Genomic DNA, 15,176 nt, shown 5'->3' on the forward strand with positions numbered 1-15,176 from the left:
AAATATGGAGTATGGCTTCCTTAGTGGTGTCAAAAGGTAAGAAAAACTGCCAAGCAACACGTCTTAAGTTCATTAGTGTGCCAATCATACACGATAAAGTAGCAGTTTCACAGGAGGTCATGAGCCACAGTTTGTTTTTCAGTCCTTATGTTTCTTTAGTTCGTGTAGTTCAGTGGAAGTGAGCAGATGCCTTTACAAAATGTCAAGCATGTCACAATGAAGTCCAAGCCTGCCTTTCATTCCATCACTGCTCCAAGTAAAAAAAAAAAAAAAAAAAAAAAAAAAACTGCATTGATGCAGTAGTCTAGACAGTTATTTATTTATCTGAATCATATGAGAGGATACTATCAAATCTACAGACAATCTACAAATCTAACACCATCAGCATTAAAATCACCAATAAAAAAATCACTTCAAGTCATGCACACAAGGATAAAAAAAAAAAAAAAAAAACTATATACAGACTAGCTGAGATGATGAATAAGCCATCACAACAATTTAACCTTATTATGAAACTGTGGTGACTTCAACCTTCTCATCCTCTTCTCGGGAAGAAAATGTGTAAGCATATTTTCCAAAATGTTGAGCTAGTGCTATCTGCACAGTAACCGGTGGCTCCAGCTTTAATGGAAGCACTCCAGTAAATTACAGTTATCTCTGAACTGCTCTTAAGTGCATTACGTGCGTTACAGTACTTGGTTACACTCAGATGGAAAGAGTCATCATCATCATCATCATCCGTAGTTTGACTTCTGTCTGTATTTGTTGCTGTGACCAGTCCACCTACATCACACCATTAATGTATCATACTCTGACTGCAATGATAAGCTTTTAATCAGCAAAAAAAATTTGGATTTGATGGCCCCGTTCTTCGCTAAAAGCTCTGTTTAACCAGAACTGAAGTAATAAGTGCGTGCACTGAGAGTCCATGGAAAGCTAGCTGAGCTATTCTGAGCTGAGGTTTCACAGCAAGGTCACTTTTAAAACAAAATGTCTCCTCCGCTATCTAGGTCAGAGCACATTCTGTTACTTTCTCCGAAACTTGCTTCCTCCCTTCCTTCCATCCTGCCAGGGATTATAATTAAACACACACAATTATCCCAAATTTAATGGGATTTCAGAACCAGGCTTTTATTTAAGAGGTAATGAATAATATTTTAATTGCATATGTAACTGTGAGATCGAAATGTGCTTCTCTCATCACTTGTAATTACTATGCCACATTTTTCTAGTGTGCTGTTCTGAGAATGCAATCAATAGCCGAGCATTGTCTCTTCTTTTCCTCTTTTTTTCTATATTTTTGAGGTCACTGTGTAACGGTTACTAATTGAGAAATGATCCAGCAGGGAAAGAAGGAGGCATAAGCACACTTAAAACATATGGACAGTGTCCTATTGTTTATTGATGTCTGTAATTAATGATATAATGCATGTCACTGAAGTAGTTTGACCTCTGAACCGATCATTATTCAGAGTGTAGCAGCATCAATCAAACTGTGCTTTTCTCAGATCTATTTTTGCACACCCCTCAGGGACAGATGGAGCACCCACTGTATCCTCATTTGTATTCAGCTGACCAAGGCCTTGGCATGAATGATTTAGAAGTCTGTATCAGACATAGGCTAGATGAGAGGAAGTAATGAGATTTTACAAGCTGCTGCTGAAGTTCATGAAGACTACAGCTTCTGTGTTGCCTTCTCAAAAAAAAGAAAAAAAAAAAAAAAAAAAAAAAGGGTCATCTCCTTAACAAGATTTTGCTGTATTTACTGACTCTTGTTCTCCCCGTTCCTTCTCAGGAAGGACACGCATATAGCCATCCCTGGGAGATGTAGTTTTTGTGTCCGGTAATGACAGGCTTAGTGGTGTTATTCACCCTCTCCACATCATTATGATCATGTGCCTGCCTTTGAATGGAGCACTGGCCCGTTTGTTTGGGCTATCTGGAAAAGAGCGACATGCATCGCTGCCCGGCCTGAGGTTCAGAGGTGCTGTGTGGTGTTGATGTCCCACTTCAGCAAGCATCATCTCAGGCTGTACTCAGGACGGGCGTATTAGAATAAGTCATTCCATTGTTAATTTAAATGGCTTAATACATCACTCTAAGGTAAGAGAGGGAGGTGAACAGCAGTGGAGAAGAATGGGAGAGAGCGGGAGAGCGATGCCAAGGGGTGTTTCTTTAATATCAAATGAAATTGAATCCTGCATTACCTCACTTGTGCCGTTTCTCAAGCAGCTCCCAGGCTATTAATGGAAAGCTGTAACAGGATTGGTTCAGTCTTTCGGTTCTTTAATTTCACTGCAGTTCCCAGATGTTAGGTCTTTGTCTCATTGCTGATCCCTGGCTGATCTATGGTTGTTGTCTTTATCCTGCCTCGAGTCCATTGTGTGGCTGTGCGTTGTGTTATTGGGTCAGGTGAATCTATCAAGGACGGAGAGTTGGACAGTTCACACACCGGGGGGATAATTACAGGATGATTGGTGTCCGCACGCTCTCTGCTCTCAGTATCTTTGTCTCCTCTCTGTTAGCCTCACCCTCACATAAATGCACACAGCATGTCTCGCACGGGAAGTCCTCCAAAATAAGCGGCTCAGTCCCTGGATCCTGGCCCTCATACCTGCTTGATCTCCGGGGCCCCGTTTTAAACAGCTGTGTTTGCTTGATAGCAAAGGTGCGCACCATTGTTTACAGATGTTTGTGGACTTATTTACACCAGCGGATTGAGTGAAACACAGGAAACAGCAGACTTCAAAGCTCCACCAACAGCTTTTGCTATTATTAACTTAACCTCCTCCCATAGATAATTCATCACATTTGCCTTCCAATCTCCCACGCCGCCTTGAATCCTCACATCTGCATGTCCTTTCTGGGTCATAATGAAACACTCTCACAAGCTGCCGTTCAAGTTCACATGGAGGGAACACCAGTTGAATTAATTATACGTAAAAGTAGTTCCAGTTTTGACCCTTAAAGGTATAATTTGGCATTTTAAGAAATGCCCACTTTCTTTCTGACATACTCCTTCGAGGAGTGATGCCACTCTCACATTTGTCCTTGAAATATAAATCTGCAAATAGCAGTTGGTGATTTTGACATAAAAAGAAAAAACTGGATAGCATAGCTCTGTCCAAAGGTGATAAAAAAAAAAAAAATCTACCTAAACCATCTGTGGTTTTACGTTGCGTTAACGTGCCAAATAGATCTCTGCTGGGCACGGTGTCTTTGCCCTCATAAAAATCAGCATGCATCATGTTTACACTCTGGTTTTTGCGAGGAACTAAGTGCTCAACAGACCACCACAAACTGCACAACCAAAGTCACATGAAGATAGCCTTGCACTCTATGCTTTGCTAGCCTGTCTGCTTATGATTAAGTTATCAGTGAAAGAACAAAACTGCCCGTTTGCTGTACAATTTAATAACCATACTGCAAAGGCACAATCTGGAATATTTATATGATTATGTTTGAATGAGCCGTTTGCTTTACTGTATTACAGTTCATTTATAACAAAATTATTCACTTGAATGCTTTAGTGTGTGGATTTGTAGCCCAGTAGAAAACTTCCTTGAACTCTATTTAAAATGTTTCACACCAGATAACAAAGAGAGAAAACTGCAAAGCTACTGAACTCTTTCTGATATGAATTCCTACTGAAGTACATCCACTGTAACACTACGAAAGACATAAAAAAGACATTGTTGCAGTCAGAAAGCTCTACATAAAATAAGAAACATATGGTTTCATATTTTATTAAAGTTGTTTTTTTTCTACAGTAGCTAAACATGCACATGCTACTCCACAACGAAGTAGCTCATCAGCAGTGATGGATCAGCGAAGTGCCCCTTGTTTTTGGAGGTGTCTCCAGTTTAAGGTATGACAGCGATAGGACTGTCAGTACATTGAGTAGATCTTACAAATGCAAGATAAATGTTAGATAGACCTTGAATTCCTGCGATGTGTGCTCTTGTAAAAGATTGTAACCTTGAAAGTGCAGGTGTTTTGTCCGCTTTTGTGTGTGTTTATGGGTGGGGCGTTTCATTTGTTTGTTGAGAGGTTTCCCACAATTTGTGGTGCTGACAAGTGTGTAGCACTTGTCTCACACCTGCATGGGATTTTGATGGAAATCTCTGGTCACACACACACACAGAGCTGGAGCTCTTGCTATTTGCACTTCCTGACTTTGAAAGCTGTCAGCAGAGCAACAGTGAGCTGTTTCAGTACTCTGGACAGTTCTCACCCACCGTCTGACTGGGGGCACCAACACAGTCCAACACTGAGATTTCCCACTTTCAGACCAGGGTGTGTGTGTGTGTGTGTGTGTGTGCACGTGCAGATGAGTCCACAGAGTCACCCAGCCCTTCCCCCATGTACACATATCATCCACCCAGAGCCATTCTATCTGTATGGAAATTTGGGCTCCACAGCTGGAATCCGACAAAGCACTGTCATCTACTAATAGTTATTATCTCTTCGGCCTGCTCCCTCACAAAAACCCTGCAATACAAGCACATTGCATCTTTATGGTAATGCCCGACAATACAGCCCCAAGCTATGGTGCATAGACCTTTGTTATCATTACGATAATTCCCATTCTCACTTGACTCCTCATTACACCATTGAAACTGCTCAGGGTTGGATATAGACAAATTCCTGCATCTTTCTTTATTACACTGTAGCATACACAGTGTTGATACACAAAATAAAACTCTCTAAATACTCTGTAAACATAGTGAGTCAGTCGTAATGACAATTAAGTGTAGGAGTTGTCATCATGAACTAGCAGAAGCCTGTGTGCCGATCTTATTTATTGTAGATCAGACTAAATAATAAGTCAATATTGTCATATACGTACTTGTGGTGTAATGATATGATGACACTATTATTGTCACTGTGTTGTTTTGATCCGACTGCATTCGCATAGTTCATCACTGCTTTGGTTCAAACAAGGACGAAAGGCAATCTTTCCTCAGGCCATCAGGGTCCTCTGACCTCTGTCCTCTGTATTTACCTCGTCGTGGAACACACACACACATATATATATATATAGAATGCTGAAAAATTCCATTTCTTTTTTTCCAATCATACTCGTACGTGAGTACGTTTTCCACCTTTCTTCTATAAATTGGCCAGATTGCATTTGACTACACTTGTTATTTGCGTCACCATTGAATCCTTGGTCCAAAATTTTATCCTCTTCATCTCTGCTGATGGCTTCACAGTGGGGAAATGGGGGAACTTTGCCCGTGGGTTTTCCGGTCAGGTTTTCAACAGTGGAATCAACAGAGGAGCAGGTGATTTACTATACATTTCTGCCATGATGAGCTTTGGGTCAGCTCGATATAAGAAGGAAAGCACACGGAAACACGGACCTCACCGTGGCCTCTCGCGTCCTTGTGTCTTCCCATGAATGCCCTCACAAGGCCCCTGGATTGCACAAAAAAGTAATTGCTGAGTGATTGGCACAGCTTGTCCTGTGCAGCCTGCATCCCCACACTTGAAGGCTCTCCTCGGAGCACCCTCATTGTCACACAGCCTTTTAGCACCTTTGTTCCTCCTTTCCCTTAGGACCTCACAGCTCACCACTGGCAGATGAGTCCCTCTCTGTGACAAAAGGGTCCCTGCACTCAGCCTCATTTGATGCAGTGATGAACTCCCCCAACTCTCCCCCCGTCGCTCACACTCACTCACTCTCACAAACACACATTGCACACCACCTCCTGTGAGAAGAAATGTTCTGTTTAGTGGTGTAAGATGTGGGGGTCAGGACCCAGGGGTGAGCTTTAAAGAGACAAATAAACATCAGCGCAGGAGAGGAGTGATGTCTTGTTTACATTAGCAAGCATTTAGCAAGTATCACTTCTTTTTCACCGTGCCTCTCCTGTAGCCCTTCAAGCAGCTGATCTTTCTCTTTTGTTGTCCTTTCAGCTGAGGATCCCTCCAGGACCGACTCTGTGGTCAATGGTGAGTGATCTGAACAGTCTAAATTCATCTGGATTGGGATCTGTGCAGTGGGACAAGCTTTGAATCATGCATGCATTAAGTCAGGTTTCCAAGATCTGACTGTGACTCGCCCACTAACAGATAGCAAACACCAGAAACATTCAGAGTAATTAGCCAGCAGCTCTTTTTTTCACCTCTGATTGTCATCAAACAGTCTTACCCATCTACTGTTAATTTTTGTGACATCCAAACACACACACACACACACACACACACACAAACTGCATCTTTCTCATCCATCTAATGAGGTGATGACCAACCACTTGTTATAATTGCTTCAGTCTCCTTTTAATTTTCAAGCTTATTAATCATATGTAGAGTTATTTAAGAATGCATAAATTAATCTTAGATTAAAAAGCCTATCAAAGCCTCAAAACAATTAAAGAGTAAGGTAAGATTTCCCCTGGGTTGGCACTTTTATTTTAATAGAGTGTTCAGGTGATTATCATACTTTGATGCAGCACTGTGATTAATGCAGACACACTTTTAAATGAGCTGTTCTCTCTTGCACAAAAAGGTAGAGTGTGTATGAGCCTGATAATGACCTCACTGACTTTTTAGGTACTTTTCCCATTTCCTTCCCCAGGTTTGTTTGAACTAGAGTCATTACACACCATTTCTTGCAGTGAATGAGTCTGTGGATATTCCATTTAATCTGAAAATACAGATTCCATATGTGCTGACAGGATGTGGCTAGTATTGGTAAGCGCTTATGTGTAAGATCTCTCCATGTATGCAAATGTTTTAATTCGTTTCCTTCTGGCTGCAGCTCCCTCAAACATGAATTTGATCTGAAAGTAACAGACGTGTAATGAAGAGATTTGTGTTGCTGACGAAGTTTAACAGGCCATACCCGTTCAATAATCAATAGAAAGACCGATGGGTGGTGATAATGCTGCTTCGTTTAAATGTGGTGACGAGGACGAGACGCCTCAAGTGGGACCGGTGTGTGTTCACTGACCCGGACTGACACGGCCTTTTCATTGAGCACTTATGCTGCATGGATCTCAGTTATTTCTGATCCGATGTCTTTAATCGCAGAGCGACTGTAAAATGAGGGCAATTACTGGACAGGCTTGAGTTAAAAAAAAAAAAAAATACGAATGAATTTGGTCCAAAGTCATATTATTATAAGTCCAATATAAATATTTTTTCATTTTTATTATCAAATATAGCAAAAACAAGCGCAAAAAATCCGTAAAATTAATATTTATCGTTTTGTACTGGGTAGCTCTTCTAAGGATATTATTATTATTATTATTGTTGTTGTTGTTGTTGTTGTTGTTGTTGTTATATCCAATTAATGATGCTTTACCCATATTTGGAGTTGCAATAATTATGGACAAATAGTTCTTGAAGCGCAGTTGGTCTGTCCCTGGAGTCAACAGGACCAACAGTAGCGGCTCCTGTTACCTTCATCAATATTACATCAGTGCTCGGCGCCGTGCGCGTGCCACACGTAAATGATTAACCCAAACCTTTGCTGACTTTAAAAAGTGGAATGCTCGTCTGTGACGGAGAAAAACTGGGGGAAATTTCGGGGGTGGGAGGCGGCCGACTCACACTCAGATCACACAGACTGACCTTTGGAGCAGCTGGTTATTGTCAAAACGCGTGTAGGCGTAAGTGTAAATCGTACACGGTGGATCCGTGGGAACCCCGCACATGATGCAGGCCTGCACGTCCCGACTCCATAACACGACAATGTGTCCATGGGTCCCTGCTGTTTTTAAAGGAAAGCCAAATCCCACTGCAGCCTCCTCCATTCATAATGTTTTTTTTTTCCTCCTCTTAAATAGGAAAGTGCAAAAGAATTAATTAAAACGCATAATGGTCTGCACCATAGGCTACAGAGTAATGAAAGATTAATGCCGATGTTTTCTCTTTGTAAATTAGAATTTATTTAAACCTGGCATCCATAGGCTGCATGGGATTAAATGTTCGGTTGTTATTATTATTATTATTATTATTATTATTATTTTAATTTCACTTTCTCCTTTTGCAGACAGCACCTCCTCCACATGTGCGGGCCTGCAGGCTACCGTAAGACACCCGAACCATCTGCATCGGTCATGAATCCGTAGTTAATGCAGACCGCCTGTATGAGTAGTGGGAGTGCCTCACTGTAAGTTTTGCTGTGGACGAGGGGGCCGTGCTACAGTCTGGTCTGCAGGCCATGTGGCCGCTGATGCTGCTGCTACTGGTGCAACACAAACCCCCAGCACACACTGAGAGCGGAGAGAGAGAGAGAGAGAGAGAGAGAGAGGAGGAGGAGGAGGAGGAGGAGAGAGACAGTGAACAGCAAAGAGGCGGCGCTGCACGGCCAACTGCGTCCCACTCGTAAAGCAAACATCTTTACATCCTCCAACACAGACGTCTTATCGCGCAGATCGCAGCTTTGTCGTTCACGGCGGAGGGAGCTGCGCGACGTTAAAGGTGAGACGCAGAAACCGACCCAAAGAGCACTTAACGCTGTGTGCTTATGGTCTATTAGGCTGCAGCTTTTTCTTTTTTCTTTTCAGTGTAGGCTACAATCTGTTAGACAGCCGACGGGATTCAGAAGTAAAAACCTGCCGATAGAACAGAAGTGATTTAACAGTTTCAACCAAAACTGAAGGCAAATAGAGTAAAGTGGAGTTGTAGGTGCATGACCGCTGTCTGCATGGTGTCGGACACATACTGTCTCTAAAAATACACCAACGAGTTTCAACAACTTCGTTAAATACAGGCCTGTGCCTGCCTTGTCCTTTGAACGAACGGGTTTTAAACAGCATGGCTATGACATACAAATGATAAAGTTTTGCATGAACTTGTTATTGACAATCACTGACATCTTCGCGTCAAACGTGGTCTCTGCAGCCTCCAGGCCTCCGAGGATGGACTCCATACCTGCGGGGCGAGACTCCAGCTCCTCGCCAAGCTCCAAACAAGAACTTTCCTACCCGAGCAGCAACAATCTGAAGCCCAACCAGGTCGGAGAGACGGTGCTGTACGGAATACCCATCGTGTCGTTGGTGATAGATGGCCTGGAGAGACTTTGTCTTGCCCAGATATCCAACACCCTGCTGAAGAATTACAGCTACAACGAGATCCACAACCGGCGCGTCGCGCTGGGTATCACCTGCGTCCAGTGCACGCCAGTCCAGCTGGAGATCCTGCGGAGGGCCGGGGCCATGCCGATCTCCTCCAGGCGCTGCGGGATGATCACTAAACGCGAGGCCGAGAGACTCTGTAAGTCGTTTCTAGGAGCCCACTCGCCTCCTAAACTTCCAGAAAATTTTGCCTTTGACGTGTCCCATGAGTGCGCCTGGGGGAGTCGAGGCAGCTTCATCCCGGCCAGATACAACAGCTCCAGGGCCAAATGCATCAAGTGCTCCTATTGCAACATGTATTTTTCTCCAAATAAATTCATATTTCACTCGCACCGCACCCCGGAGTCTAAGTACACGCAGCCAGACGCAGCAAATTTCAATTCTTGGAGGCGGCATCTTAAATTAACAGATAAAAACAGCCCGACTGAGATTCTGCACGCGTGGGAAGACGTGAAGGCCATGTTCAACGGGGGCAGCCGAAAGAGGACGCTGCCAGGCAGCGGGTCCGAGTCCAGCTCTCCGTTGAAATCACAGGGACCGACCCGTTCGCGGGACTCGCCCGAGATACCCGCAAAAATCCTCAACTGCGAGGACAACCGCGGCGGCATGACGAGCACACGCAGCTACCCGGTCATCCCGGTGCCAAGTAAAGGCTTCGGGATGCTGCAAAAGATCCCCCCGCCGCTTTTCCCTCATCCTTACGGGTTCCCAGCCTTCGGCCTGTGCCAAAAGAAAGAAGACAGCCTAATGGGAGAGCAGAGCAAGGCGGGCCTCCCGGGCGTCCTGTGGCCCGGCACCAAGGACAGCACCTACCACTCCTTCCCCATGTTCTGGCCCACGGCGGGCGCGCTGCCCATGGCCCCGTACCCGCAGACGCAGCACAAACCCGCACCAGAGCTGCTGTGCCCCCCGAGACAGACCGACATGGACATATCCGAGCACAGCGACCGGAGCACAAACACGTCCAAAGACAGCGTGGTCGAGAACGACCGATGCTCCAGCACGCAGTCCGTGCGCAACGACGACGACAAGTCCGGGGACGAGGCAAGGCCGCCGGAGGGGATGACGCTGGCGCCGCGGAAAGTCAGCTACGTCTCCGCGTTCAGGCCCGTCATCAAAGACGCCGACTGCATCGCCAAGCTGTACGGCAACCGGGGCGCTTACAACGGGTGTCGCACCGGCTATTTATCGCCCGACTTTTTAAGCGAGAGCTCGAGTTACCGTTCCGTGTCCCCCTGCGTGGACAGCGAGGGCGAGCCGGACGTGGACGTGGAGACGAATAAGACGCCAGACGAGGACGAGGAGGAGGAGGACTCCAGGCCTCTGTCGTCAGTGTGCCCGCGGACTCCTCCCGGCCTGGCACACAGTGTCTCACCAAACCACTCGGACTCTAAGGGCATGCAGGACAGCAGTGTGGTTGAGTCCCAGAAAATGAGCCTACACTTGGCCCAGTCCTCGGACAGAGAACTGCACAGCAAGCAGTTATCAGAGCCGCACATATCCGCCCCCTTCACTGAAGTGAGTGACTCTTAACTGAGAAACACTGGCGACAGTACCATCTGTAATATTTCACTAAAGTTTTCTGCAAGTGGGTTTGTTTTTTTCCTTGCCCTGTGTGTGTTATTATTATTTTTTTTAAATCACACAATTCTTTGTGTCCTTCTGGGTGAAAACTGTCTCTTATGTTCCAACAGTGTAACAGCAGTAACAAACAGCATGTTCACAACATTTTAGAAAAAAGAAATACTAATAATATATGATCTTTTTAAATAAAAATATACACACTTAAACGTAGAGTATATTTTTAATTACTAATTATTCTTTTTATTTGAATCATTTAACCAAGCCTCCTGTAATTTTAAGAGCAGTGGTGATTCTTTCTTCTTTAGGTTTACACATCGGAGAGGGCTGAGATGCAACAAAGGAGCAGTCCCTATCAGTTCAGACCTGCGAATTACCAGACTGGAGTACTCACAGCAAATGGTTAGACTTTTTTTCTGTTTTTATTAAAACATTTAACTTTTTCTTTAAAAAAAAAAAAAAAAAAGGAGGGAAAAGATCGAAAAGCGGCGCAATCACATCGATTTATTTTCTCTTAAGATGAGAGCGCGAGTAAAGAGGAGCCGTCTTCCACAGTGGAGGAGATCGAAACGAAATCTTTTAATGAACAAAGCAGCGAGGAGAACCAGAGAGAGCCGGACGACGGTAAGTCACACCGAGGTCAGCCAGGAGGATTTCTTTGTTGTTATAAGATCAATTTTAAGACCCGGGGTGGGGAGAGTCTGCTCCTTTTTAACTCCGCATCGGAATATTTTTACATTTTCTGTGTATTTAGGCGAAGATGCGCCAGCCAGAGTTCTGCCGTCACAAAGAGACATAGAAAGTCTGGCAAAAGGTAAGATAGATAGGTGTTAGATGAAAGAATAAAAAGGTTCTTCCTCATTTCATTATTATTATTAAAATTACAATTCTTCTTCTTATTATTATTATCATCATTATTATTATTGTTATTATCGTTATTATTATTATTACCATCACCATCATCATCTTTACACATCACCTCTTTAGTTTGATATAATAAGCAAATGTATATAAGGACGGGTAATGTCTGCAGGTTTAGGCTTCAGCATAGTGTAATTTCACATACAGAACTAATTGTACCCAGGTCCCTTCACTCATCTCGATCTGCTCCCACTGTGAAGGCCTTGGGGCCAAGAACAAACCAAACCCCTCTGTATTTCAGACTTGGATCTTTTACCTTTAATTAAGAGTCACTTGCAAAACGCCACAAATGAGACATTTTGTATCTTTTTCTTTAAAATGTTTTTGCATTGAGGCAGATGCTGTTACTTAAAAACACAGGGGATTTTTGTTGATTTTACAGCAGGCCCAGGAAGACCTGCTCTGAATATTCAGTTGCTGACAATGTCCTCAGTGTCATTAAAAATAGAAAAGTGTCCTAGAAGAAAGCTGATACAAAAACATTCTGTACCTTTCCCACTCAACCCTTCCCTATTTTTGTCTGCTTTTAGAGGAACTACAGAAGCAGCTGTTAGAGCAAGTTGAGCTGAGGAAAAAGCTGGAACGTGAATTTCAAAACTTGAAAGGTAAGCTACGTTCTGCTGTGGTCTTCTGTCCACAGATTTGGCTTTTACCACTGACACTTCAGAAGTCTTTCTGGTGCATGTTAACTTTTCTTCTGCCACCTTTGTGATTTAAGGCCAAAATGTGACCCTTACCATGCCATGATCTAATCCACCTCAACACTGGCATGCTTGAGCTCTTTCTGCAGAGCAAAAACATCTGTTAAAGAGCACTATTCGTCCAAAAATGCTAAGTGGTTCAAGGACACTCTCCCCTGTGAATAATATGTGTAATCAGAGCCCCTTTTAACACTGACTTAATATGATGATTTTTATTTTAAAGTTATATGTTCAAAAATACCCATGCATTCTTAGGAAATGGTTGTTTTTAAATTATCTTGTTTATATATATATATATATATATATATATATATATATATATATATATGGATGAATACTGGTGAAATAGCAACAGGAGCATATCCATATATATGGACATGTAAACATTTCAAAATGTCAAATCTTTCTGTCAAATCACTCCATTTTTTGTTCTAATAAAATATACATAATTGACATTGTGCTGTTTTGAAGGCAAACAGTGTAAAAAAGTTACAGAAAATATCTATCTGTATTACATTCAGAGTGATGTATTCAGATGTATTACATACATCTGGAGTTATATAAATGGGCTATCTAATGCTACTCAGAACTCCTGCCGGGTGATGCGCAGATGATATTTCTTAATATGAATTTGAATCCATATCAAGAAACAACTAGGTGCAGCATACCATTGTTGGGATAAATCACCAGTGTTTTTCAGTTTTCAACACCTTTTCAACAAAGTATTTTTTTTTTCCTTTTAAGTATTTCTTATTAAAATGGTGGATGAATACTGGTGAAATAGCAATAGTAAAAATAAATAAAAAAACAAACAAACAATCAAAAAAAGCCCAACCCTCTGTCCAAAGAGAGCATGAAATTTTATAATAGTAACTGGTAAAAACTGGCTAAAGTAAGAGAGATTAATTCGAAACAATGAAATCATTGCAAAATTACAAATTGTTCGATAATTTTTAATCCAATCTAGCTGTTTTTTTTTTCCTAGTGTGTATTTATTGGGCCTTTCACATTTTATTTTTGGATCTGATTATTATTCTGCCATCGCTTCTGATTAACTCAAACCTCAGCTCCCACTGATGCTTCTCTGTAAAATTGAAAGTTGTGTAGTAAACCTATCTAAATGTCGACAAATAGGTTGTTTGCTCTATACTATCACTAATGAACACAAAGTATAATCTAGTGACAAGAACCAGCGAGGAGAGTTGTCAGAAGAAAAAGTCTAATCTTAGTCTTTAAACAAGATATACTGAAATTAGCGACAGAGGCCTTTTACATCAACAATGTCCCCAAATGTTTTAGTTTTTTTCTGTTAGTTTTTTTTTTTTTTTTTTTTTTTTTGGGGGGGGGGTTCCTGCTTGAATAAAAAAAAAAGGCTGTTAAAAATGTCACTTCTTCATATTCATTTTTATAGCTAATTGGAACCCTCACTGCTCCATTCACTTTTATTTTTCTGTGAGACTGGAAATGACATTAAGTCTCATTTAGTAATTTACACTGGATCATTTTTCAAAAACGCCAAACCTTAATATCCAACGTGAAGCTTAAATGGGTGTTTTTTTCCCCTCACACAGCGGGACACAGTGAGGTCTGCACTTTGTTTGTTGCTTTCGTTTGAGAACAGCGCCATGCAGAGGCCAGTGCGTCTGCGACCTCTTCAGTGCGCCGCGTGTCATTTCAAGGCTCACAGAATATTTACGACTGATGTAAAAGCCGCGGCATCCTACACACTGCAGTTTCTCCGTGTTTGTTGAATGTGTTCTAAACGACGAGTTGTGTTTTTCATCGAGGCTCAGCTGCCACATGACTGACTGTCACTGTGCCTGCCATTTGTTCCTCAGACAATTTTCAGGATCAGATGAAAAGGGAACTTTCCTACAGGGAGGAGATGGTTCAGCAGCTTCACATCGTCAGAGGTGAGACTAATAAAGCAGAGGGAGCTGATGCAGCCCATGCCTTCACTTTCCATCGCGCACTCACACGTTTACCGGCGGCCCTCATGTGCTCAAAGCCGGTCTGCGCCTACCAGGATGTGGTGGGTTTGTTCCGGGTAGTCTGGAGGGAACCATGAAGTGTTTTAATACACGAGGCAGGCTGCTGAACGGGAAACGCTTGAAACTGGTTTCCCTCCACTGTTTACTATCAGTGTAGTCCTTTCTCCGCGTGCATTAGGCAGACACACGCCTGTAACCTGATGGGGATTAACAGACGTTTGGAGGGCTGTGAAGCACGGAGTCGGTCTGAACGTGTCCACCACATTTCTGCACCCAGCGGCCCACACACCAGCACAGACGATTAAATTCCACATCCCGATCCAAGCTTGTTTCGTGCCATTTTCGGCGCATGGCTGTTGACCAGTGGATCCTGCTATTGCGCGCTGTGCGTTTGTTGCAGACAGAGCCTACTTTGTTCCACTCGTTGGTTTTCTGTCTCTGTATTCGGTGTAATGCTCAGCAAGACACATTCACCCTCACACGCGTGCACTGTTGATGGTTTTATCTCCTTCTTCATAGAAGCTCACGACGCCTTGCACCATTTCTCCTGTAAGATGCTGACGCCTCGCCATTGCACCGGCTCCTGCTCCTTCAAATCGCCCCTGCTGCCCCCCTGAACCACAACAAACCACACGTCTAGGACACAGAGACAATGGACGTCCACAGCTTCTGTCCGACAGCAAAACGCGGAAAACCTCCAGAGACACTCCGAGGAATCATGTGGAAACTTGTAATTACTTCATATTTTAAAATGTGTATCTACACCCTCAGCGTTTATGTAACCATCTTGCATACGGTGAAATTTGTTTTTCCCTGAAATGATACAATTGCTGATATTTATTATTTGTGGCAACGTGCAATGACAATGTATGTATGTTGTAATAGTTCTAGGT

At 43.0% G+C, this 15,176-nt stretch overlaps 1 protein-coding gene across 1 annotated transcript; it reads left to right on the top strand.

The window, feature by feature from the left end:
• Nucleotides 1-8,873: 8,873 nt before the first annotated feature.
• skor1b (SKI family transcriptional corepressor 1b) lies at nucleotides 8,874-14,900 on the top strand. The gene is made up of 7 exons (XM_029522463.1): nucleotides 8,874-10,607; nucleotides 10,979-11,072; nucleotides 11,190-11,294; nucleotides 11,425-11,484; nucleotides 12,122-12,223; nucleotides 14,131-14,205; nucleotides 14,806-14,900. The coding sequence occupies exons 1-7, from the start codon at nucleotides 8,874-8,876 to the stop codon at nucleotides 14,898-14,900; spliced, it is 2,265 nt and encodes a 754-aa protein (XP_029378323.1).
• Nucleotides 14,901-15,176: the final 276 nt, after the last annotated feature.

The sequence above is a fragment of the Echeneis naucrates genome, chromosome 16 (genome assembly GCF_900963305.1).
Source record: "Echeneis naucrates chromosome 16, fEcheNa1.1, whole genome shotgun sequence".
Taxonomy (NCBI): domain Eukaryota; kingdom Metazoa; phylum Chordata; class Actinopteri; order Carangiformes; family Echeneidae; genus Echeneis; species Echeneis naucrates.